Source organism: Lutra lutra, chromosome 10 (genome assembly GCF_902655055.1).
Source record: "Lutra lutra chromosome 10, mLutLut1.2, whole genome shotgun sequence".
In the NCBI taxonomy this organism is placed as follows: Eukaryota; Metazoa; Chordata; class Mammalia; order Carnivora; family Mustelidae; genus Lutra; species Lutra lutra.
In genome coordinates, this window is record NC_062287.1 from 84,023,329 (window position 1) to 84,050,320 (window position 26,992).

Consider the following 26,992-nt stretch of genomic DNA (forward strand, 5'->3'; position numbering starts at 1 on the left):
TTCATATGAAGTCACAAGAAATGTATAAAAAGTACCATAAAATCTTCCTCCATTTTCTCTCAATAATAAAATCTTGCACAACTATGATGCAGTATCAAAACCAAGCAATTGACATTGTGGCAATCCACAGCTCTTACTCAGATGTCTCTAGCTAGTTGTGTGTGCACTTTTGTGTGTGTGTGTGTGTGTGTGTGTGTGTGTGTATGCACATCTGTGTGTGTGCACTGCCGTGTGAAAATTCTGTTTGAGATTAGTATCGAACACCTACATTATGTTTCAGGTTTCTACCTGTTGTTTATTGCCATCTTGTTTATAAGAGCAAAAACCTTGGAAACATCTTAGAGTCCTATAATGTGGCACTATTTACACAAATTAAGATTCACACTAAACAACAATAATATACACATATATTTAATGCTGTGGAAAAATGTATATAGAACATATTAATGTCTCATATTGTCATCATCAAACACAAAAAATTAGCAAGTCCCCATTTTTATACTTATGACAATAACAAAACATAAAGAAGAGAAATAAAAAATTAATAACCCAGAATTACATATTTCTCCTCTTCCTTTTATTTTGTTTCTCCAAAAGTTTAATGATAAACATGAATAATAAAAAACAGTAACACTCATTAAAGTTTTAATCTCTTTGCTTTGTCCGTCCAACTATATATTTAAACTTACTTGAGAACAGACTACCAGACTTAATTATATCCCCCAACTTGGTGATAGAAGTGATTTGATACATCCAATTTCTTTTGTTCACAAAAGCAAAGAACACATTTTTATAGCATGACTGTATTTTGTTACCATTAAGTTATTTCTTTGTGAATATACATACATAGTATATGTATATTCCTCAAAGTCTGAGGGATACTTTTTAAAAGACATACTCAAATACTATGTAGTATAATTCTCTTTACTCAATAAGAACTCAAAAATTATTTTTGAGTAACATTAGAAAACGTAGCAATGTACAGCTTCTCCTCAATAAGGTCTCAGAATTTTAAAGGCAGGAATTGGTTTGCATCTTTATGATATTTTTCATTTAATACTAATATCAATAATAATAATAGGACATCATTATCATCATAAAAGCTACCATTTAGTAAGTATTTACTATGTTCCAGGAATTGAGCTAAATGTTAATATTCATGATATCATTTAAACTTCACAATAACTACTATCCCCCTTTATATATGAGGAAATGAGCATCAGTGATATTAATTGGCTTGTCCAAAATCAAACCGTGGGTACTCACAACTAGGACTGAAGCTAGGCTAATCTCAGTCCAGATTCTGAGATGTCAATGAGGAAGCTATATCATATCTCTTAATAGAACAGGCACTCTAAAACATTTATCAAATGAATGAGTGAATATAAAAGTGAGGAATTAATGCTTATTATGTGTCATATATAAATGAATTGACTCTCAGGTTTTAGGGAGTAACCAAACAGGAGAGAATATAGTGAACAAAGTTTAGCAATAGAAGTAAAATCACCAAATCAAAATCTATGTATTCAGAGCATATGAATATTAGAATATTGTCTGCTCAGCTGATTTCCTTTGCCTCTAATTCACAGAACGACCCAATTGGAGACTTTTTGTCAAAAAATAGACTCATGATAAACATACAGATGATTATAAGTCAATCAAAAACACTGTCAGTTTGCTGTATTCAAATTGATAAATTGATGGGTAACTGAAATGATCAGACATACCACAACATAATTATTCTTAAGTAACTTAACTGAAGATAAAAACAACTTATTTTTCATAAATATTTGTAGAGACTATTCATGATTAAGGGTTGATTCCTAGTATTTCTCTTTTTAAAAAGTAAGAATAATTCTAAGATAGTGTATGTATAGCGTATAGTTTGGCTAACTCTGTAGTCCAATTTGAAAGCATGAAAAATATAAAGGATTGCTTCTGTCTTCAAAGAGAAAATAAAATGCTATTAGAGAACTAATTTAGGCCTTGTCTTTGATCACTTAAGTTATAAAATAAAAAGTATTTATAAAACAAAAAATAAACACAGTACCTCAACAAGCCTCATAACACAGTATTTTAAACCGTAATCAGATTTTTCACTAGTAACAAAGTAGGGGAAATGCTATATGACACTATGAACTCAAGAAAATCAGGGACTTTTCGTATCTATCTTTAAATTTTAGTGTCCAACAAAGTTTTGGACAGAGAAAATAAGGTGCTTAGTAAATATTCATAGATTGAAAGACTGCATTCTAGACAAAATCGAAGATGTTTGTTACTGTGCAATTTATAAACTTGTAATATTGAAAACTACCTAAATTGTTCAATAACAGAAGAATGATTAAACTGCAATAATATTATGAGCCATAAAAACCAAATGGAAAATTTATATCTGAAAAATACCATAACACACATGAGGAATTCAACATATGGATTTTGCAGCAGATTAGAAAATTTGGAGAACTGATGATCTGAGAGACAGGTCAAAAGAAAATATCCACACTAAAGCTTAAGGAAACAAATTGTGGAAAATACAAAATAGAGCATAAGAAACGTAGAGTTTCGAGTTAAAAAGTTTTTAATACACATTTCATTAATGTTCCTTCAGAGAAGAGAGAGGAAATGCAGCTGAAACAGCATTTGAAGAAACAATTGCAGAGAATCTTCCAAAACTGATAAAATACAGTAAGCCACTGATTCAAGCCCTAAAACCCCCAAGTATTATGAATACAAAACAACAACACCAAAAAACAAAACAAGAACAAGAACTACAACAACAACAACAAAAAAAACAAAAAACACTAGGAAAACATAGTAAAAACCAAATGCAAAGAGAAAAACCTTAAGTCAGCAAGAGAAAAACAACATTGCCTTCAAAGGAGCAATAAGACTGATATATGACTTCTTAGTTAAAATAAACAAAGTGGAAGCCAAAGAAAATGGAATGATATTTTCAGTGTGTTCTGGAAAAAAAAAAAAATAGCTGACAACCTAGAATTTCACACTCAGTAGAAATATGAAAATGAGAATTTGGAAATGAACTGTGTGTGTGTGTGTGTGTGTGTGTGTGTGTGTGTGTGTGTATTTAAGATAATTTAAAACAGAGAGAATTCATGAGCAGCAGACCTAAGGAAATATTAAAGGATGTTCCTGAAACAGAAGGAAAATGATTCTTGATGGAAGTCCAGAGATACAGAGAGATCAACAGGAAGTTTAAAAATGTGGCTCAGACTAAATGAAAACTGACTAAAAAAATAATAATTATGATATTTTGTGGGGTTTAAAATATATATAGAATTAAAATATACATCAGCCTTTTGTCAGAAAGTAGATATACAAAAATAGGAGTTTCAAGGTCCTTGAATTATCTGAGAAGTGGTAAAAAAATTAATTTCTATTAGATGTTGATAGGTCAGGAAGTATGTGTAATCTCTAGAATAATCACTAAAAGAATAGTAAAACAATGTATAACTAACAAGATAGTTGGGAGGAAGGGAATAAAATAATATAAAATGCTCAATGAATCCAAGAGAAGGCAAAAAGAGAGAGAGAGGAAGAAAAGGGGACATAGAATATACTGAACACATAAAAATCAAATAGTAGCATGTTAGATTTAATATCTAACCTCCAAATCAGTGATTATGTTATAGGTAAATGGACTAAATACTTCAATTAAAAGACACAGGTTATGGGCGCCTGGGTGATTCAGTGGGTTAAAGCCTCTGCCTTCGGCTCAGGTCATGATCTCAGGGTCCTGGGATCGAGCCCCGCATCCAGGGAGCCTGCTTCCTCTTCTCTCTCTGCCTGCCTCTCTGCCTACTTGTGATCTCTGTCTGTCAAATAAATAAATAAAATCTTAAAAAAAAAAAAAGACACAGGTTATAATACAGCATTAAAAAAAAACTATAAGCTTTCAAAAAAAGCACTCCTTCAATATAAAGATCAAATTTGAAAATAAAAGGATACAAAAATACATCATGCAAACCCTGACAAAAAAGCTAACATCACCATATTTAATATGAGACAAAATAAACTGTAGTCAAAAAAATTACTAGAGCTAAAGAGGATCATTCCGTAGGAGCATAAGGTTTAATTCATCAGAAAGATAGTAAAATTCTAAAATTATAAGCACTCAATAAATAGCCTCAAATTACAGAAAAGAAATATTTATAAAATTAATAAAGGGAGAAATAGACAAATCCACAATCATACTGGGAGATTTTAACCATATTTATCTCAGTAAATGAACAGACAGACAAAATATCATAAGTATATACTGAAAACACATTTATCAAGCTTGACTTAATCGACATATATAGAACACTGCACCCCCAGACTACAGAATACATATTCTTTTCAAGTACATGTGGGTGATTTATAGAAATTGTCCAGATATTGAGTGGGCCATAAAGCAAATCTCAATAATTGGCAGAGTTGAGAGCATACCAAAAATGTTCTTCAACCACAATGAATTCATTTAGAAGTCAATAACATACATACAAACCAGAAAATGTTTTGGAAAATTTGGAAAATTAAGAAATAAACTTCTGAATAAGACATGGGTCAAAATTATAACAAAATGGAAATGATAATGAACATATGACATTAAAATTGGTGGGATGAAGCTAAAGCCATGCTTAGAGGAAAGTGTATATCCTTGGATGCATATATCAGAAAAAAGAAAGGTTGAAGAATTCAGTGAAAATGGGCCTTGCAGAAGGTAGGGTTGATCAAGCAACCCAGCATAACCCAAGTACACAGTACATCTGGGTCTGGATAGGAACAGGGAGGTTCTGCCTCAAGAATACAGTGTGATGGGTCTGCCAATTGATGTTTCATTTAACTTAGTAGGAAATGGGTAAACACTGAAGAATTGTGAGTCAGTAAGTGAGATGTTCAGAGTCATACTTCAAAAGCATATCACCAGGGAGGAGAGTTCAGGATGAACTGCCTTCTCCCTAAAATACACTCATCACTCTCTCTCTACTGTAGTGATTGGTGTAATATCTCTCTTCCCTGTTAGATTCTATGGGGGCAGTTCTGTGAGGCAAGAAAGTATATTTGTCTTCAGTATGTATCCCCCGTGCCTAGGATGGTGCTTGGAATATAGACAATACTCAATAAATATTCACACAATAATAAAGGATGAAAGAAAGGAAAAATATGGAAATCAGAAAACCACTGTTATAGGTACAATTTTGGATTGACATATGAGTAGGTCATAAAGTTATTCAACAGTGAGGATCTTGAATACACATATGAATGATCAGATTAGTTTCATTATTTCCATTAATTGTACTACTTCATTCATTCATTCATTCAACAATCTCGTATTGAATATCCACTACATACTACATTATGTTATGATCCTGGAGGTACAGATATTAATAAAACAAAAGTTCCTGCTAAAATGGAGTTTACATTCTAATGGGGCAACTCAGACAGTAAATAATTATGTATACGATAGGCAAAGTACCTTGAAGAAAAATAAGGCAGGGAGAGAGCGATGGGTTGTGAGCATGCAAGGCAAACCTGAGACATTGCCAGGATCCCAAGCTGGCTGGAGAAGATGAAGGGTGGGGAGAATGGTGTTCAGAGAGGTACCATGGGCCTGGGAAAGTAGGACCATGTAGCATATAGTAAAGGCGTGGGTTTCATTCTAAAGGAAATAAAAAGTCATTAGATGATCTGAAGCTGAGGACCCTCAAGATCTGACTTATGAATACAAAAGGGTCACTCTGGCCATTAAGTGGAGAATGGATTGTCAGGGAACAAGAGTTAAAGGAGGTAGACAAGTTAGGACGTTAACCTACAATTAACTTGACTGCTTGAACTCTGCTTTCATCCAATTCCATATATTGCCCTAACACTTCCTCCACCAATCTCTTCCTTGTCCATCCATATTACTCAAATCTAGAACCTCATTATCTACTACTTTCACTATTATGATACTATATAGACATTCTAGTTTGGGGGCTACAAGTTTGAAGACTGTAGGAGTAGAGTTTCCGTTCCTACATTGACTAGCTTTATAGACAATGCTGAATAAAACAGAAAGATAAATAGTACATTATAAAATATAGAAATTAAGCAGCCTAGTTGAAGGTTTGGGCAGTAAGTGAGAACAAAAATTATCATAAAATGCTTATTTGAAAGCTTCTGATAATTCTGAATTAATGTACATCTATGGATATAAACCTAATCTTTTGGAATGTTTGATTTGGACTTTGTTTCAAAGAAACAGGTGCAATTAGATTATTTGTTTGCTTTAATTTGATTCACAGAGAGCATATGGGAATACATTTAAAAATACACCAAAACACAAACAGATAACAGTATTTGACTTTTCTAATTAAAAAAAAAAAGAATTATAAGCATATCTCTGCATCTCTGGAATACAAAATAATTTTGTGTTCTTAAATACAACACCATAGTCTTGTATATACTATAAAAGAGTTAAAGGCCAGGGCTTCAAGCTGAGCATTTCAATAGCTAGGAACAGAAATTTAAGCTAATAAGGAGATTTTATTCCTAGGAAGTATAATTAGATTTAGTGAGTATCAAAAGCAATTTATATATTAACATTTTCCTTAATTGGTAAGAATTCTAGAAATAAGAATTTGAGTGTAGCAATTTAAACAGTTTGCTTTCCTTAAAAAGACAGTGTCTATTATCAAAACTGACCCGAGGTGCCTACATGGCTCAGTTGTTAAGCATCTGACTCTTGATTCACGTCATGATCTCAGGGTATTGAGACTGAACCCTGTGTTGGGCTCCACAACGGGCATGGAGCCTGCTTAAGATTCTCTCTTCCTCTCCTCATGCCCCTCTTCTACCTGTCCCTCCCTCTAAAAAAAAACTAAAAACAAAGAACAAAAAAATGACCCATACATTCATTTTCTCTACAAAAACTGTGTGGATATATGATAAACAAAATGAGAAGAATGTTTTAAGCAGAAGATGGTTACAGATTGCTGTCAACTATATGCAAAACTACATAAATTATTTAACAGAATAATAAATCATACACTATTGAATCCTCAAGAAAACCAGAATGTGACTTTCAATTTTTAATATGTGGTTTTTTACAATTTATAATTATATAGACATGATCATCATTTGTCTGCTTAAAGAACTTCTCATTATTATTAATTTACCTTTCTTTGAAAAGCAGGAGACTATAACATAGTTCCATTAGCTAGTGCATCTCAAAATTGTTACTGAGAGAAAAACTTTGCAGAAAAAAGTGTGTAATTTCTTTCAAGCTTCATTTCTTCTCGTCTATAATGGATACAAAAAGAAGGCCTTATAAAAATTGACCACTGCAGTATGGTTTGGATTTATATTCTCTTGGAAAAGTAAATACAACTACATGAATACCATATACTTGGTGTTTATTACACACCAATTATAGCCAGACTTAATTATACTAGAAGAATTGATTTTATAGCAATTGTAAAAATGTAAATAAGGCTTTAAAAGTGATTCAGAAATTATATTTTATAAAAGAAGCTTTGATTTTAATTTAAACAATTCTCTTAGGGTATGATATGTACTATACAGAATGTTTGCTTTTGTTGCCATTGAAATAATAGTGATATTTCAGGAAGCCAGGAGACAGAAACACCTGTTTCTTATCAAATTACATTGCCTAATGATTATAACAATTTTAGGCACTAGATTAATTTTAAAACATAAATACTACAATATTTAAAAGTTTAAATTATTAGATGGAAATCTATTTAAAAAGTAGCAGTGAAAAATGTGAAACAAAAGAGAGCATATTCTTACCTATTTTAGTCCAAATATTCCTACTAATAAAGCATGTGTCAAGAGTATCTACATTAAAAATATTTTTCATAACATATGTTGATTTTTATCCTATTATATTGGAAATATAATAATCAATTACTGACATTTGGAAAATAATAAAGAACAATTTAAAACCCAATAACAGCTGTCAATATTTGGATATATATTTCTTCAAGTCACCTGCCTATCTGGTTAGCTATCAATTTATCTTTACCTTTATCCATATAAAATCAGGATAATACTAAACATGTTTTAGAACTCGCTGTGTTGTTAGTAACAAAACTCAGGAGACATTCAAGTACATTTTAAATGAGAAAAATCAAAGGACTTCTAAATTTATGTTCTTTTTTGAAAGAGTGAAGTACATGCCAAGTTGAGTCATGAAGAGAAATGTCAGTGTGATCCACAGCAGCTGCTTGCTTCCCTGGGAAGGAAGGGCCCGCTTAAGAGTCCAGTAGCTAGCAAACCCCTCAGCACTCCACAAAGTCACTAGTGGGAAAAGAACAAAGGCCTTTCCAATGCAACTAACACAGATGTGCCCAAAGGCAAACTGTCAGAAACAGTTAAGATGACAGCTACTCACAGTTCATTATTTCCTTCTCACAGGTCACTGGGTGACAAGCTGGGTCAGTATGCTTTGTCGGCTGTCCCAGTCCTTCCCCACCCCCTATTCAATTTGAATAAGGTAAAGGGCTCCATCAGATAAACTAATGTAAACAAACACATTCCAGACACTTAAAGATGCCAGAATATGGCATTTATCTTATTTTTGGACCAAACTTAGAATTAAAGGTACACACAACTCAGTTTATCCAAGCAAGAAGATAACCACATTTCTATATCTCACTGATAGAGGCAGAAAAAACATTTTAAGTGTTGATAAATAAACAAGAAAATATAATCTATCGTGAACTAAGAACTTTAAAGACCTCACACAATAAGAGATTTTCCTTTTTCTTCAACTGGAAAAATAATTTTTTCCACATTACAAAAATAATAAAAAATGAAGATCAATAATCAGACTGCTTTCCACAAATGCTTGAAGTGTATATATTAAATTAAATGATTCCGTAGATGGGAAAGCCTGGCCTGCAGATTTGTGGTGATTGTCATAGGTTGTTTTTTTTTTAAGAATATAATTCAAGGGAGGGAGACAAACCATAAGTGACTCTTAATCTCACAGAACAAACTGAGGGTTGATGGGGGGAGGGGGGTTGGGAGGGGGGGTGGGATTATGGACATTGGGGAGGGTATGTGCTCTGGTGAGTGCTGTGAAGTGTGTAAACCTGGCGATTCACAGACCTGTACCCCTGGGGATAAAAATATATTATATGTTTATAAAAAATAAAATTTAAAAATAAAATTTAAAAAAAAGAAAAAAAAAGAATATAATTCAAAATAATGTACCCATCAAAATGGCAATAGTCCAATCAAATGTTTATGATATAATACATATAAAATTTTAGTGATAAAGTGACTATTCAATTTGACAACATTCTGTTATAAAATCACTGGAATAACTACTATTAGGAATGAAGAATAAAACAGTGGTTAAGAGCATGGTCTATAGATCCAAATGATTGTGGGTTTGAATCCCATCTCCAGCTGTATAACTGGGCACATTACAAAATCACTCTGAGCCTCAGTTGCTGTATCTTTATGAATTTTAAGAGTCCCTCCACCTTCAGATTATTGTGATAATAATTAAATTTACCACATTGTTATAAGAATAAGTACTTTCACTAGCAGTTGACACATGGTAAGTATTCAACAAATGACAGCTGTTAGTTGCCTATCACCATATTTAGTAGATACAAAGCCGAACTGAACCACCATTCAAGGTGGGAAATACCTTGGCTAATCATGACAGGTTATAGTCACCTTATTAGAAAAAGATTTTTAAAAATCTCTAATCCATTCAAGTGCAAGCTTTGTACATTGGTAAATCTAGGCTGTTGGATTCAACAAGAAATGGGTTCACACTCTCCTTTTGTATTTTCAACTTCTTACGTAGTCATCACTGCAAGCTGCATATATTGACATATCTATTATTATTCCCTTTCTAAACTGTACCACTTTATTTAAAGGTCCCTCTCCAAGATATCCAGTCAAAATAATAGGTCCCATTTGAAAGGCTAAAGATTTGGAATAATCACTAAGACAAGAACATGAATGGTTAGGCAGAATAATGTAGAGGCTAAGAAAAAGACTTTGGGCTCAGATAGGCCTGCCTTAAATTACTACCTGGAAGGCCTTTAGTGAAGTAACTTAATCTCTCTGTGCCTCAATTTCCTTATCAGTAAAAAAGAGATGAATACCTCTGTTTTACATACTGCATAGGCTACTGGGCAATAATGCACATAAAGCACTTAAGCAAAGTTAATATATGTTATTAAAAATGAATGTTGTCTTTCATTTTCACATATTTATATGCCACTAACTACCAATCTTTCTGTCTTTCCCCAAATTTGGCTACTTGTGGTTCTCTCCTTCATTGGCTACTGCTAAGGAAATACAAACATTTATATCTCTGTATCGTTTATTCTTTTCAACTCTATGTTCTTTCTCCAGATTATTTGCTCATTAATGGCTTTTATTCTAAAATTCTATTTCTTTTTCCAATTTCTACAACTCAGATCATTTCACAGTATTCTTTTATTTTATAATGAATTTATTTTATATTTTTTAAAATTGTCATTTATAAAGGCAAGAAAGTGTAAAGTCCTCTCTTAAAGCTGTGATAATATAATGCACCGATTCTCTTATATTTGGACTGCCTGTAAACCTAACAAGACAGCCTAAGGTTCAAAGTAATCAATATGCCAAATTCAGTACCATGTTCTAATTTTGCCCAACAATTCCTTCCAAAATGGGAGGAAAGTAATTGCTCTAAGTACTTACTCTCTACTCAAAATAACTTTGTTAAGGAACAGAAAGAAGGAGAGAAACTGAAATTACCTCTATTATGGCAAATTGTGGGGGTGGAGAGGAGAATGAGGATAAATCCCTGTGGGTTTAAGAAAAAAAGAGGACTAGAAGAGTTGCTGTAGCCTGAGACACAAATCCCGAGGGATGCTCACTAAGAGAAGGGCCCTGAGAATTTTCTTATGAAATAAAATCCCAAACATATTTAGTCAACCCCTATCGATTAAAAATCACAAATCTAACTGCAACCCCTATTAAAAACTGTTTTTGACTCTACTTGCTTTTAGCACATTTTCACAGACTACTCATTGAGTGCTTACCACATTCCTGGAAATTTAAAGACCTGCAATTCTAACAACTCAAACAAGTATTATGTTATGTTAACTGATGTTAACTGCTTTGTTGCTTGTTTTCCTGTTTGTATTCTGGGGACTTTTTTGGCTTGCCTAATACAATATGCCTTTCTCCCAATATTCCATCATCAGACTGTACTGCTTCAGGGCAGATACAATCACAAAATACAGAAGACAAATCCCTCAACCTCCCAATGCCCTTGACCCTCAGAGAAAATACTTCCAGGCTGGGGAAGGAGGGAGTCATAGAGAATTAGATGAGTTATCACTGGATTCCCTGTACACTGACTACCCACCCACCCACCCCCCACCCCCGGCCTGCACCTCCTGGGACCAGGGCCAGCAGGAGACAAAAATGGAAATCCTATACAGGTTTCAGAAATCAGGAAGCAGCAGGAACCTGTGCCTCCTTGAGTAGTACCCAGGATAATGACAAGCCCCCTCATGCTCTCAAAAAGCGTAGAGTAGAAATGTCTGCCTAGTGAGTCTAGGAAGGCCGACAATAGTCTCATAAAACCATATTTACGTTTCCCAGTGGTCCAGTTTTCCCTGAGTTCCTATTTTACGTGAAAACTTCAAAGACTGCTCCCAAGGGCCTTCCATTCTAGTGACCTGAACAGAAAGGACTAGCTGGACTGCTGTGGCCTTGTGGCCCTGTTGTGGGGTGTCAGAGAGTTGAGAATCTTATATATGATTAAAAAGTAAGTAGCAGGAAAGGAAACTAGAACTTAGGTTTTTGTACAGGCCCGGGATATTCTCAGACTATGATACAGCAAGGTACTAAATTTGTTCTTTTGTTCATCTGTGCCCTTTCTTACTCAAAATAATGAAACCAAAGTGAGGTTTAGATAACAAAGAGACAATAAATTGAAAAGTCACTTTTGTTAAGAGGAAAAAACATTCCCCTCCTGTTAAAAATCTCAGGCAGGAATACATAATTTAAGAATTTAAGAGCTTTTAATTGAAATAAAAGCTGTTATGTTGTATATCTTAAACTTACACAATGTTTACATGTCAACTCTATATAAACCTGGCAAGGTTCTTAAAAAAGAAATTAAAAGTTGTCATTTTTTTTTCTTTCTCCATGCAACTGACATTTCTATCTATAGTTAGAATATTTAAAGTTAGGAATTCTCTTGAGCATTAGAAAGTACAGTATGAATCATATTACTCCTTTAAGAGTACTTCAGTCAATAGTTAACTGCCAAAAATTACGATATTAAAATTACAATTTTTAACATCATTTTGTGATTTATAACATCAAACCAAACAAAATAACACTACTAATAATAATAAACATAAACTTTAATTTTCCAATTAAATAAGGAGGATCAGAGAAATAGTTTCTATTTTCCAGCCAAGGATGATTTTCATTTGGTTAGCAAAACCACTAGTTAGTTTTATTCTATAGAAATTTTAAATTTCTATTTAATATCAATTTTTAAAATTATCACTGCTAAAGACCATCCAATGTGCATTTATCCTCAGGCCTAAATATAATAATCTTGCCACAAAACACAAAAAGGATTGTCTGTATGAGTCTGGTGTTCTTAAAGATCTCTTGGTATTTTCACAATTGGATACATGCTCAGTACCACTTTACTTATGTTATTTCAGAGCATTTTAGTGGGAACCCAGGAGAACAGCCCTTCCTAAGTATACTTAAAACAATATCATACATCAAACTTTAATGAAATACACATAAATGTCACCTCTCTTCATCAAATGTGACCCAAAAACGACAGTGCTTGCAAGCCAAAGGGCTTTTGAGATACTTCAATAATCTTCAAGAAATCAATCTTACATGAAACTGAAGGAAAACATCGAATGTCATTGAGCAATAAAGCTCCATTCTGTCAGTGCCCTACCTCTGAGCAGAAGCCTTAGGATGTTTCTCTTCCAGTTTCCTCACCAGTGCCACTGTCAGCTGCCTTGTCTCCCCAAGAGGACCTTCTGGCATTAAATGGGTGTCTGAAGGTTCTGGCAGTTGCTTCAGACCAGGGATGCTAGCACATTCTTGTAGAACCTAAAAAATGAAATGTAGCAATAATGTACCTAATTTCATTGAGTGGATATATCTAAGCTACATATGCCCCAAATTTAACATTACACTTTTCAGGCTTCCTCCAGTCTTCCTCCTTCAGCACAGAAATCATTCGTATGTGACCAGAAGAAAAGGCATCAGTCCTAACAAAAGCTACAAGGTCATCCACTATTTAATAAAATAATGTTTATATGAGTATATATAGATGTTTACATAAATACAAATGTGCATACAGATATTTATATTATTTGTATGATTTTAAACAGTATCGTTAAGCTGTGAATTTGTGCTTGTCTCCTGAAAACAACTTGAACATTTTCTCTTTTCAAAATACATTTTAGAGATCTATTTCTGTCTTGCCTCTGGCTCACTACACTGACCTCTTCTGCTAAGCTGCTACCATGTTCCTGATGAGTTGTAGTCCGGGCACCACGGTGAATGTGATATTCTGTCTGGGTCATATCCACTTGTGCGGTGAGCTCCTCTAGGTAGGTCAGAACAAACTGTGGATAAGCCTGTAGGAAAGGAAAAAAAAATTAGAAGTATACTAGCCTTGTAAGTAACAGCCAATAATCTATACAACTGGAAGGATGGGAGGTTAAATTAAATTCATAGCAAAAAGATCTGACTAATAAAATACACCTTGTTATCTATTTCAGATCAAAATCAAGCCAAATAACTTTAATATCGGGATTTTCAGTTAGTTGTTTAATCCGATGAAGTTTAACTAGATTGCTAATCTTCACTCTTAGATAGATGATAATATTAAAATACAAAAGCCATCTAATGTAATAATAATAATAGTAGCTAAGATTTATAGAGTTATTTTCACATACAATGTGCAATTATTGTATTGTCTTGGAATGGTCAATTCTGCTCTAGAAGACAAGAAAACAAACGGGATGGGTGAAATTCATTAGCTGCATTAACCATAAATAAGTAAGTTAGTAAGCTGAGGTGTATCAGACACAAAGTAGAGAACATAAATCTATGAACACAGATAGAAAGGGGGGGAGGGGCAAAAACAAGCATTTAATAGTCATGATTTGCTAAATAACAAATGAACAACAGATACATAGGACACACGGGTATAAATGAAGCACCTGAGACACACAATAATTGTGAGATCTTTAATTGGCCACCTATTGCCGACTCTGATTTTAGATTTTCAGCCAAATAAAATGCATAGCTGCCCATCAGGCTAAACGCGGAGCATAGCTATTGGCCAAGTGTACTCGCCAACAAGCTCTCTTATGGAGCAAGTATGTGTTGTTTCCTCAGACACCTTTAGTACGTTGGGCTCCCTTGTTCAAATTTCCACTCTGGTCCTTGTAACCACATCATCAGCAGGGAAGGCTGATACAACAGAGAGAGGATATGTCAACTTTGCAGAGATTCAGGTATTATGACTCTTTAACACACACCTTAAGTGTGTTTACCTAGCCCACCTCTCTTCCCATATATTTTGCATCATATTTCCAATTGATTGAATAAACTGTGATCTGAACATTTTATTTGGCCTGTGTACCTTTCTGTTCCATGAAATCTATGATAGCCTATCTAGGAGCTTACTTGGAGACTACTATTGCATCAGAGTAATTCCCACATGACAATATATTTACATTTTAATCCTTGCTACAGCCCTTTGAAATGGGTACTACTATTTTGCCCATTTTAAAGATAAAGAAACAGACAATGGGAGGATAAGCAACTTGCTCGGTGTCATCCAGCTTGCTTACTAGCCCATAAAACCGAGACACCCTGCCTCAAGTATCATATAAACTTCCTTTTTGAAGTGTAGAACTAAAGTTTCTACAAAAAAAAAAAAAAATTAAGAGATGTTCAGGGGTTAATTAAAGGGCACTAAAATCTTTATATTGCTCTGGAAAAAGAGCTACTGAATAACCTTAAACTTTTTTTTTTTAGAAACTGTATAACTAAATATACATGTTAAAAATGTAAGGGGCTCCAGAACCTTAAATGCGTATTACTAAGTGAAAGAAGCCAACCTGAAAAGGTTACATGTTATATGATTCCAACTACATGACATTCTGTAAAAGGCAAAACTGTAGACATAGCAAAGAAAAGAGGGGGGGCAATTGCCAGGGGTTAGGAGGAAGGAAAAAATGAATGAGCAGAGCACACAGAATTTTTAGGGCAGTGAAACAATTCTGCATGATACCTAATGGTGGATGAATGTCATTATACATTTATTCAAACCCAAATATATAACACTATGAGTGAATCCTAATGTAAACTATGGATTTTGGGTCATAATGTGTCAATATAGATTCATCAACTGTAACAAATAACTACTCTCTGAGGCATGTCAATAATGGGTGAGGTTTGTACATGTGTGGGGAAATGGGGTATATGAGAACTCTTTGTATTTTCCACTCAATTTTGCTATGAATGTAGAACTGCTCTAATAAATGAAGTCTATTTTTAAATATATAAAGAAATTCACCAAAAGTACAAGTGACAAAAGAAAAATAGCTAAATTATACTACATCAAATTTTAATACTTTTGTGCTACAATGTCATCAAAAAATAAAAAGGCAACTGACAAAATGGGAGAAAATATTTACAAATCATGTCTGATAAAAAGGATGTGTTTACTGAATATGTAAAGAACTCTTGAAATTCAATAATAAAAAAATAAATAACCCAATTAAAAAATTAGCAAAGAATCTGGGTAGAAGATAGTTCTCCAAAGAGGGTATACAAATGGCCAACAAACACATGTAAATGACAGGGCTCTGACTGTGACAGTTGTAAATCCCTTGTATTCTGATAGTGCTTTCATGTTTTGCGTCCTCTAACAGGTAAAGATATTTTATCTAAGTTTACTTCGGAGGTATGTTTCCCTCTTATTGGAAGAAGGCATACTTGGAACATGGGAGACTTCCATATTTATCCAATGAGATGGATGAGGCCATGCCCTAAAGATAGAGCCATGATGTATCTGAATATTGTGCTAGTCATAGCAGCAGCAAAGACCAAAACAAGAAAAAAAAAATGTCATGGGCTTTGCTTCTTAGAGTAAACAGTCTAACTAAGGTGGCAAACTTACACAAGCAACACAGAGTGACAAGTTCTATTTTTCATCCTCCCACCATGTATTTGGAGAGATTTACAAATTGTCCTGGCATTTTCCCTTTGGAATCATTCTAACCTATTTCCACTCCAGGTAATGACTATTCTAACATTTTGATACCAAAGTTCTTTAACATTCTCTACTCTAAGAACCAAATTATCTTGATCTCTAACCAGGCACCTACCAATTCAATACTCAGACCACCAAAATAAACAACTTCCTTCTCCAAAATCTGGAATTCTAATTTTCTCTTCTAGGGAACCATCAGCCTAATCTTCGGACTTTTTCTCCCTTCCAGTGCATCTGCACATCATTCCAAATTGATGTCTAATGTCTTAACCCTCATTATTTCTCAAGCCCCTCAGCCCTTTGGGCTTCATTGTATCTTTCTCATTTGAATCCACTTTAGCCACAGTTTTATTAAACTGAAGATACAGTTAAATAATTTGTATAACAATAATTGGATAAAAATAATGTATTTACTAAAACATCTTTGATCACATCATTCCCACTTTAAAAGCTTTAACTAATACTCCCAGTACACACTGATTAACAGTACTGTATTATTCGAGTTTCAAATTCCAGCTGTGCCATTTTCCAGCTTTGGGCGGTAAATTCTACTCTCTTGAGGGAGAAGTTTTCTATGAAAACTAAGAATCTTCTTGAAATCTCGTGCTGACCAATATTACCCTCAGGATACAGTGATAACTCTCTGGTTGCTAAAAGGGATCCCATTTCCTTGTGATATTTTCCCAACCATAGGTACGTACATTAGAAAGTCCACATATTTGACCGAACCTGGGACTCCACAGGAAGACTCCTATCCTCATGAAAAATACAGCAAGCAGGTCTGCAGAATCTCTCCTAGAATATTTTAAACTCTAGATGATCTATCTCCTCCTGGTCAGTACATGATCAGGCATACTTTTAAAAAGTGATTCTTTTTTTCTGATTACAAATGCTTTTTATAGAAAACGTAGAAAATACAGAGAAATTTAAAGGACATAATTATTCATCTCCCTACCACCTGTTTTATGTAGAAACTTCCAGTTTTGCTTCTACACACAGACAATCTTTGATACAGTATAAATAAATGTTTTATCTGATTTTTCTCAATCACATTAGCATTTTTCTCTGTCATCAATTATTCTACATTATTTGTAATATCAGCATATAGTATACATAATAAATATATACCATATTTATACAATCTCATTGTTGATTACTTTACTTGTTTTCAATTTTCACTATTACAAAGCTCTAATAAATACCCTTAAAGACACATTATAGTACATACTATTAATTAATTCCTTCAGGTAAATTGCTGTAACTGTAATTTCTGAATCAAAAGGGATATGTATTTTTATAGATTTTGATAAATATTGCTAAACTGACCCTCAGAAATATTATCCTGGTCTCCTAGATAGCACCCAATGTTCCCTACCTCCTAGTATTCATACCCTTGTCTGGTCCCTCCTATATTATAGCAGGATTGATATATGTGGCCCAATGTGATGCCAGAAGTGTTGTTACATCACTTCTGAGATTAGGTTATGAGAGACCCTGTAGCTTCCATTTTGTTTTCCTGTTACATGGAAGATCTGCTTCTAAGCATACTTACATAGCTGTTGACAAGAGGCTTCAGTTCCTTGGTATATGGGTATATTTATACATAATAAATGGAATGTTACCCACCCATCAGAAGGGGTGAATACTCACTATTTATATTGGCGTGGATAGAAATAAGTCAATCAGAGAAAGACATTTATGGTATGGTTTCACTCATATATGAAATGTAAGGAACAGCTCAGAGGATCATAGGGGAAGGGAGGGAAAACTGAATGGGAAGTGATTAGAGAAGGAGACAAACCATGAGAGACTCTTGACTATAAGAAACAAATTGAAGGTTGCTGGAAGGGAAGTCGGGGAGGGAATGGGGTAATCAGATGATGGGCATTAGGGAGGGCATGTGATGTGATGAGCGCTGGGTGTTAAATACAACTGATGAATCATGGAACTCTACATCTGAAACTACATCTGAAACTAATGATGTGCTATATGTAGGCTAATTGGACTTAAATTTAAAAAAATAAAAGCAGATCTTTGATGGTAGTCAAATCTCAGATGACTGCAGTCCTTGCTGACATCTTGACTGCAACCTCAAAAAAGACGTTGAGTCAGAATTATCCAGCTAATCCACTCCCAGATCCCTGGACCACAGAAACTGAGATAATAAATATCTGTTGTTCTAAGTCACTATATTTGAAGGTAATTTGTTACACAGCAATAGATAATACAAACAAACTACAAAAAAAAAAAAACCACAAATATAAATACAAAAATAGGAAATGTACATGTTTGTTTTCTCACACTTTCACCAACATTGGATATTCCTAGTTTTATATCTACTGATATTTAACAGGAAGAAAATAATGTCTCATTATTTTACATTTCTTTAATTTCTAGGGAGGCTGAATTTTTTTATTTGGTTTGGCTCTTCTAATTTTTCTTTTGTCATGTATTTCCTTTTCACATCCTTTACCTGTATTTCTATTGAAATGTTTATCCTTTTCTACTGCTTTATCAAGCTTATTATATATTAAGGGTACTACCCTATCTCTGACATTTATATTGCAAAGATTTTCTCTGTTTGTCATATTTCTCTATTTGCTCTTCCCTATGCTGTTTAAGATTAAGGAGTTTTTAAAATTTTATATACTCAAAGTCATTAATGATTAGTCATTTTCCTTGTGGATTCTATGTTATGCAAATATAAACATTAAGACATTAAATATGTCTACATACTTAGTAAGTAAGTAAGTAGACATTAAGATGTCTACTCACCAATAGACTGAGTTAGATGCTTTGGGATTTTTTCTTTTTTTTTTTTTAAATAAAATTAACATATAGTGTATTATTAGTTTCAGAGGTAGAGTTCAGTGATTCATCAGTCTTATAAATACCCAGTGGTCATTGTATCACATTCCCTCATTAAAGTCTACTACCCCATCAACCCACCCCCCGACCCCTCCAGCAAGCCTCAGCTTGTTTCCTATGATTAAGAGTCTCTTATCTCTCCCTCTCTGATTTCATCTTGTTTTGTTTTCCCTCCCTTCCCCTATGATCCTCTATTTTGTTTCTTCAATCCCACATATGAGTGAGAAGATATAATTGTCTTTCATTGACTTATTTCACTTAGCATAATACCTTCTACTTCCACCCACATTGTTGCAAATGGCAAGACTTCATTTTTGATGGCTGAGTAGTATTCCTGTGTGTGTGTGTGTGTGTGTGTGTGTGTGTGTGTGTGTGTGTGCGCGCGCGCACGTGTGTATACCACATTTTCTTTATCCATTCCTCTGTTGATGGACATCTGGGCTCTTCCTGTAGTTTGGCTATTGAAGACATTGCTGATATAAACACTGGGGTGCAGGTGCCCCTTTTGATCACCATAGTTGTACCTTGCAGTGCAATTGCTGGGTTTATAACCCAGCATCAGGGTAGCTCTATTCTCAGCTTTTTGAGGAATCTCCATACTATGTTCCAGAGTGACTGCACCAGCTTGCATTCCTGACAACAGTGCAAAAGGGTTCCCCTTTCTCTGCATCCTCACTAACATCTGTCATTTCCTGACTTGTTAATTCTAACCATTCTGACTGGTGTAAAATGGTATCTCATTGTGGTTTTGATTTGTATTTCCCTGATGCCAAGTAATGTTGAGCACTTTTTCATGTGTTGGCCATTTGAATGTCTTCTTTGCAGAAATGTCTGTTCATATCTTCTGCCAATTTCTTGATTGGATTATTTGTTCTTTGGGTGTTGAGTTTGGTAAGTTCTTTATATATTTTGGATACTAGATCTTTATCTGATAAGACATTCGCAAATATCTTCTCCCATTCTATCAGTTGTCTTTTGGTTTTGTCGACTGTTTCCTTTACTGTGCATAAGGTTTTTTTTCCCATCATGAAATCCCAATAGTTCATTTTTGCCCTTTCTTCCCTTGCCTTTGGCAATGTTTCTAGGAAGAATTTGCTGCAGTTGAGGTCGAAGAAGTTACTGCCTGTGTTCTCCTCAAGGATTTTGATGACTTCCTGTCTCACATTGAGGTCTTTCATCCATTTTGAGTCTGTTTTTGTGTGTGGTATAAGGAAATTGTCCAGTTTCATTCTTATGAATGTGGCTGTCCAATTTTCCCAATACCATTTGTTGAAGAGACTTTTTTCCCATTGGACATTGTTTCCTGCTTGGTCCAGGATTAGTTGACCATAGAATTGAGGGTCCATTTCTGGGCTCTCTGTTCTGTTCCATTGATGTATGTGTCTGTTTTTACGTCAGTACCACACTGCCTTGATGACTATAGCTTTGTAATAAAGCTTGAAGTCTGGAATTGTGATGCCACAAGCTTTGGTTTTCTTTTTTGCTATTCAGAGTCTTTTCTGGTTCCATACAAATTTTAGGATTATTTGTTCCAGCTCCATGAGAAAAGTTGATGGTATTTTGATAGGGATTGCATTGAATGTATAGATTGCTCTAGGCAGCATAGACATTTTAACAACATTCGTTCTTCCAATCCATAAGCATGGAACATTTTTCTATTTCTGTGTCTTCCTTGATTTCTTTTTTTTTTTTTTAAGATTTTATTTATTTGAGAGAGAGAGAGCAGGAATGGAAGTGGGGAGGGCAGAGAAAGAGGGTGAAGAAGACTCCCTACTGATCAGGGAGTCCAATGCAGGGCTCCATCCCAAGACCCTGAAATCATGACCTGAGGTGAAGGCAGATGCTTAACTGACTGAGCCACCCAGGCACTTCCCTTCCTCAATTTCTTTCATGAGCTTTCTGTAGCTTTTTGACTTCAGGTCCTTTGCCTCTTTGGTTAGGTTTATTCCTAGGTATCTTGTGATTTTTGGTGCAATTGTAAATGGGATCGACTCCTTATTTTCTCTTTCTTCTGTCCCTTTGTTCGTGTGTAGAAATGCAACTGATTTCTATGCTGGGTTAGATGCTTTAATCCAGACTTTCTTCTAGATATTTTTATGGTTCTGTGTTAAAGTTTAAATCTTTTTTTTTTAAGATTTTATTTACTTATTTTATTTACCTTTATTTACTTATTTATTTATTTACGTATTTAAACCCTAAAGTTTAAATATTTAATTTAGATGGAACTGGTGGATTGTATAAAGGAAGTAATCTAGCCTTATCTTTTTAAAAATGAATAGAGAAATAGTTAACCTTAAAATCAAGCCAAATAAAAGAAACAAAACTTATCCAAATAAAAACAACATAACAAAATGCAATACTTAAATATTTAAATAATTTAAATTTGTTCATTATTATTATTATCATTAATAACTACAAAGTACCAATTAGCTAGAATCAATATGCCAGAATCTATTGGTAGGTCAGAATCTGTGTTAAATACCCAAAATGTTAGTACTAATGTCTCCCTTTTGCTGACAAATGATGTGAATCTTGCAATAGGCCACATGATTTGGATAATGCCACACAACCAATAAGTGGTAGAACCAAGATTAGTTATTAATATCCTAAACTAATTATGTCTTCTTTTTTTTAATAAATGTAATGAGCTCCATTTATGATCCAGCTACAAATAATTATCAAGTTATTTTCCATTTTAGCCTTAATTAGATGGATATAATTTTGGATGTGACTAAATTTAGATCTAATAAAAATTTCTAAACCTCTAAAAGAATAGATCATCAATAGTTTTGCTTGTGAATTACAATTAAAAAAAAGAACAGCAATTTTGTTTGGGAATGGAATATTAAAATTTTTAGAATCAAAATCCTCTTAAAAATTATTGTGTTTGAAACAGAAAAGTATGAATTATTTGCTAGCTACTGTTGGGAATGTACTATTGGGAATAATTAGGAAATTACAGATTGCAAGAAAGGGAGGTAGAAATTATAGAGTAAAAGTGGATGTTTAGGACCTGAATTTGGGGAGAGAAAAGAAGAAAATACACTTAAACCTTGGTTCTGCTCTTCTGTGTCTGTTGGTGGGAAGGGCAATACTTATATAGGACAGAATTGTGTTCTTGGATACCAGGAATCAGCTCTGTTTAAGTCTATTTCAGAATGAAGTCCACATGAGCAGGTACAGGCCAAAGAGCTAGAAGAATATTTTAACGCAGTCTCAAAATTCTACTTTTAATGGGGTCCCTGGGTGGCTCAGTCAGGTAAGCATCTGACTCTTGATTCTGGCTCAGGTCATGATCTCAGGGTCATGAAACTGAGCTCCACATCAGGCTCCATACTGAGTGTAGGGCCTGCTTAAAATTCTCTCCTCTCTCTACCATTCTCCCTGCTCATGCACTCTCTCTGTCCCTCTTTCTCTCTAAAAAGAAAAATGCTACTTTTTATTTTTACCAAGATGTATAAGCAGTCTTGGTCTTTCTGTGACTTCCTCTCCACTAACCTAGAGCTTTTGGCTCAGGAATGTAGTAGAGTCAGAAACAGGACAAGAGGAAAGCTGGGGTGAACCTCAGAATGAAGCTGGATAAAGGTTGTTTTAAAAATGTTTTGACATTTGATGCCTCTGTCAAATTCCCAGCCTAGAACCAGTGCTAAAACTATACAGTCCTGCCTAAGTTAGTGAGTGGGTTGGAATTTTAGCCAGTGTACCAACAAAAAGCTACTCAAAGAAATGGTATTAATGTTAATTTTTAAATTTAAATTGTATTAAAGTTTCTAAATTTCTAAAACGGAGCAGGTCATGTCATTCCAGGACACTAGAGAAATAAAGCTATTATTTTTAGCATTCAGGGTTCAATACGGAGATATAAACACATAGTAATTTGAATAGGAAAAGTTTAATATAAATAATTAGTAGCAGAGGATTAGAGTGTTGGGAAATTGGCAAGTAAGAGTTAACAAGGACACTGAAGAATATGTGAATTGTAGGTATGGAGCAGCCAGTACTGCTAGGCCTGAGACAGAATGCTCAAAGAAGAGGCCTGACCCAAGGCTGAGATCCAAACCACATCAACAAGGGCACAGCCATGGCTCACTGGATGTTGAAGAAGTCCCTGAGGCAGTTCAACTCACAGGATATACTATAAACCTGCCTTTGGAGCACCAGGAGAAGCTGTCCATGGGTAGGGGCCAAGCTGGTGACACTCCACTATAAAGCCACCCACAAGGAACACGCTCAAGGAAACCATTCGTATGAAGGTGCCCTACACCAATACTCCGCTCTGAAGTTCCCTGAGGTGGGTACCTGGTGAAAAACTGTAGATCTGGAGCTGAGAGGGACTACCTCGATAACTCCCATGTTCTGTGTTATAGGTTGAATTGTGTCCCCCCCAGAGTGCATTGCTGGGTTGTATAGACATGTTCAACTTTAGTAGTTATTGCCAGTTTTCCAAAGTGCCAATCTCCTCATTTTAATGACTAAGAAAACTTATGTAGGTATCACTTTGATATTTATCGCAGCATTACTCACAATAGCCAAGATATGGAATGACCTAAGTGCCAGCTGATGAATGGATAAAGACGATGTGATATATACAATGGAATATTCATCAGCCATAACAGAGAAGGAAATCCTGCCATTTGCTATGACATGGATGGACCTTGAGAGCATTATGCTAAGTGAGATTAGTCAGACAAAAGACAAACACTGCATGATATCACTTATATGTGGAATCTAAAAGAGCTGAACTCATAGAAACAGAGAAAGGAATGTAGGTCATCAGGGGCTAGAGGATGAGGGAATTGAGATATTGTTGACTGGTGTAAATTGGCAACTATTAGATCAATGAGTTCTGGAGACCTAAAGTATAGCATAATGATTATAGTCAACAATGTATTACATACTCGAAAGTTTTTAAGAGAGTAAATCTTAATCTCCACAAAAAAAGACATAATTATATGATGTGGTAGAGGTGTTAGTGAATGCTATGATTTCATATTGCAATAGATAAAGTAACAAAGCAATATGCTGTATGTCTTCAATTTATACAATGTTATATATCAGTTATACCTCAATAAAAAGTAATTTAATTTAATTTAATTTAATGTAAAATTAATAGAAAGAAATAAAAAACTGATGCCCTGAAATGTTAGACTGTATCATAGCAATTAATTGGAAAGAATTATTTTTGGTCTTGGAAAACTTGTATTTTAAAGTCAAACACAACCCCACAGGAAAGTATTGAGTTAAATTAAGTTAAATTTTAAACTTCTGGGCACAGGGATATATTTGTGCAGCAAAAGCATTTCTTGCTCTCAACAATAAGAATACTTGTCAGAATCTAGGAACAGAAAAATATACGACTAAAAGCTATGACTTACAAAGTCCTTACCTTCGAATAAATGCAGCTGTCAGTTCCAAACACCCACTTTTGAGAATTATCTCCTTTATGTCTGTAATGAAAATGTAATTTAGAGACTGACAACTTTTCACCACACTGAAACATTTTCTAGGTTTCAAATGAAAGGATCATTTTCCATATCCTGGCAGAAGGAGGACTGCCCAGACTCTCCCAAGGATTCTACCATTCTACCATCATTGCTGCATCAGCAACTGAAGCCTTCCTTCCCTAAGACAACTGATTTCCTTGGTACCCAAAGTGGTGGTGGTGGTGGTGGTATGTGTATTATCCATGACAACAATGATTAGGAGCTTTAGAGATTAAAGAGAATCAATAAAAATATTATAGAAATTTCTGTCCCCAAAGAAGATCCTCTCTTTATGAGGCAAAAAGAGGCTTAATTAAGTATAAGGATTAAGAGGATAGGATGGAAAAAGTTGCCATGGAAAATTAGGAACCTTGGACACCTGTTTCTGAAATGACCAGAAAATTTTATTACGGAATATCAGATTTTCTAAACCAAATATGAGTTAAAAAAAAAAAAAGAAAGAAAGAAAAACTAGAATGTGATTAACTTAATCATGCCTAAATTAACTAATCTTGTATTCACTAATATTTAGAAACCTTACATAGATAGGACAAATATATTAAATTAAGTGTAATAGGATGTTAAACACAACTTTTCTTACTGCCTCTGAGTTTTGACAGAAACTTCAATGGTTGGGAATAAGAAATGTCAGGTAATGCTCTATTCTAAAGTGAGGCACTTTATGATCTAGGTAGAACATGTCAAGATAGCAGTCCAAAACTGGCTGAGTGTGCATTAGCCTTTTACCCACATCCAGTTTATATTAGAAAATGTGAAGAATTCTTGGGCATGGTGAAATAGACGCTTGATAATACTGTAGGTTTCCAAGCCCCTATCCTCAGAACTTTGATTCTGAAGGTCTGGACGCCCCCCCCCCCGCCCCCGCCCCCATCTACATTAACAGGTATTGCAAGTGATTCCCATTGTTAAGAACCCTAGGGAATTTGGATGCGTGTGGTCTACAGATAAGACTTTTAAAAACACTGAACTACAGTGATGAGAGCAATGGGGGAAGGAAAGACTACATACTTACTATGAAAGGAGAATTGATTTGGTGATTGAATAAATGGAATGCAGGTTAGAAACAGAAGGCAAGGATAAATTCCAGATGTCAAATTTGAGGAAAGAAGAAGGGAACGTGACACTATGAAAAGAAAGTGAATTTAGAATGTAGAAGAGGAAGCAGGGATATGAGAAAACATGAATACTTAGGTAAAGTTTTTTTTATGAAACATCTTTCAAGGTCTAAAGGATCCCTAAGCTAAGAATCTTGTTATCAGGCTTTAGACAAATATAATTGTTGTTCTATTTCAGCACTGGGTAGGGTGGGGGAAGTATGAGGAGAAATAGTCCTTTGGAGACCTTTTTATGTTGTAATTAATAAAGGAAAAGAAGAGTTTTCAAAAAGTTTTTGACTTAGGGTCCTGAGCTAAAATGTATGACTTTAATAATGGAATTCATTATCCAAAACAACAACAAATAGACTAAGAATTTGAAGGGAACTGAGATGAATAAAGTGCAATAAAGAGAGATGAAGTGAGCTGGTCAAAAATCAAAGAGCTAGGTAGTATCAAATAGATATTAGAACCCAGAGCACCTGAATTTCTGCATGTCTTCTCAATTAGATTAGAAAAGTATAACACAAATTACTTTGTGTTACTTGAAGATTGAAAATGGAATCAACAGTTTAGGCTCACTGGTTAGAATCTGGTACATAATCTTAGTGACTTAACACACTTTAGTGTGAATGTAGAATTTTTTATACAGTTGTGTTCATATAATCAGTAAATATTCTCATACTATACAAATTCTCCTGAGGTACCAAAAAAGCTCATGTTTCAACCATTGGGTTGTCAGTCCCAAGTTTATAACTACACTCCTTTTAAAAATAATAATAGAATGACTGCTGTAATGCTTTGATGGAAGTGTGCTGGGTTTTGATAAAACTTAGATCATTTTAATGCAGAACAGCTATAACTCAGTACAACATTATTGCATATAGGCAATTCCTCCTGTTGCATAAATTATTGTGAGCATATTTCTTCAAGATAAATAAAGTGGAAAATGATAATTTTTTAAAGTGTAAGACATCTGCAATTGGTAATTAATATACTAATGCTAACTGTCAAAAGCTATAAAATCCAGAATTTTGTCTTTTAATTGAATTATAATGTTGACTAGAGGATAATGTGATTATAAAAACATAAACTACATCTATTTCAGTTTTAATTTTCTGAATTTGTCGCATCTTTTCCCCAAATAATATTACAACAGGAAAGATGTTTACCAGATTGTCAACAGTATGAGGGCAGAAACCACAAGTGTCCTAAGAACTGATTAC

General features: G+C 34.3%; 1 protein-coding gene across 1 annotated transcript in view; it reads right to left on the bottom strand.

Annotated features, from left to right (window-relative positions):
- DCDC1 (doublecortin domain containing 1) overlaps nucleotides 1–26,992 on the bottom strand; it is a 433,096-nt gene that overhangs the window by 155,591 nt on the left and 250,513 nt on the right. The window contains 3 exon segments of the mRNA XM_047690790.1: nucleotides 12,959–13,116; nucleotides 13,515–13,649; nucleotides 24,555–24,615. Coding sequence (XP_047546746.1) covers nucleotides 12,959–13,116; nucleotides 13,515–13,649; nucleotides 24,555–24,615 — 354 coding nt within the window.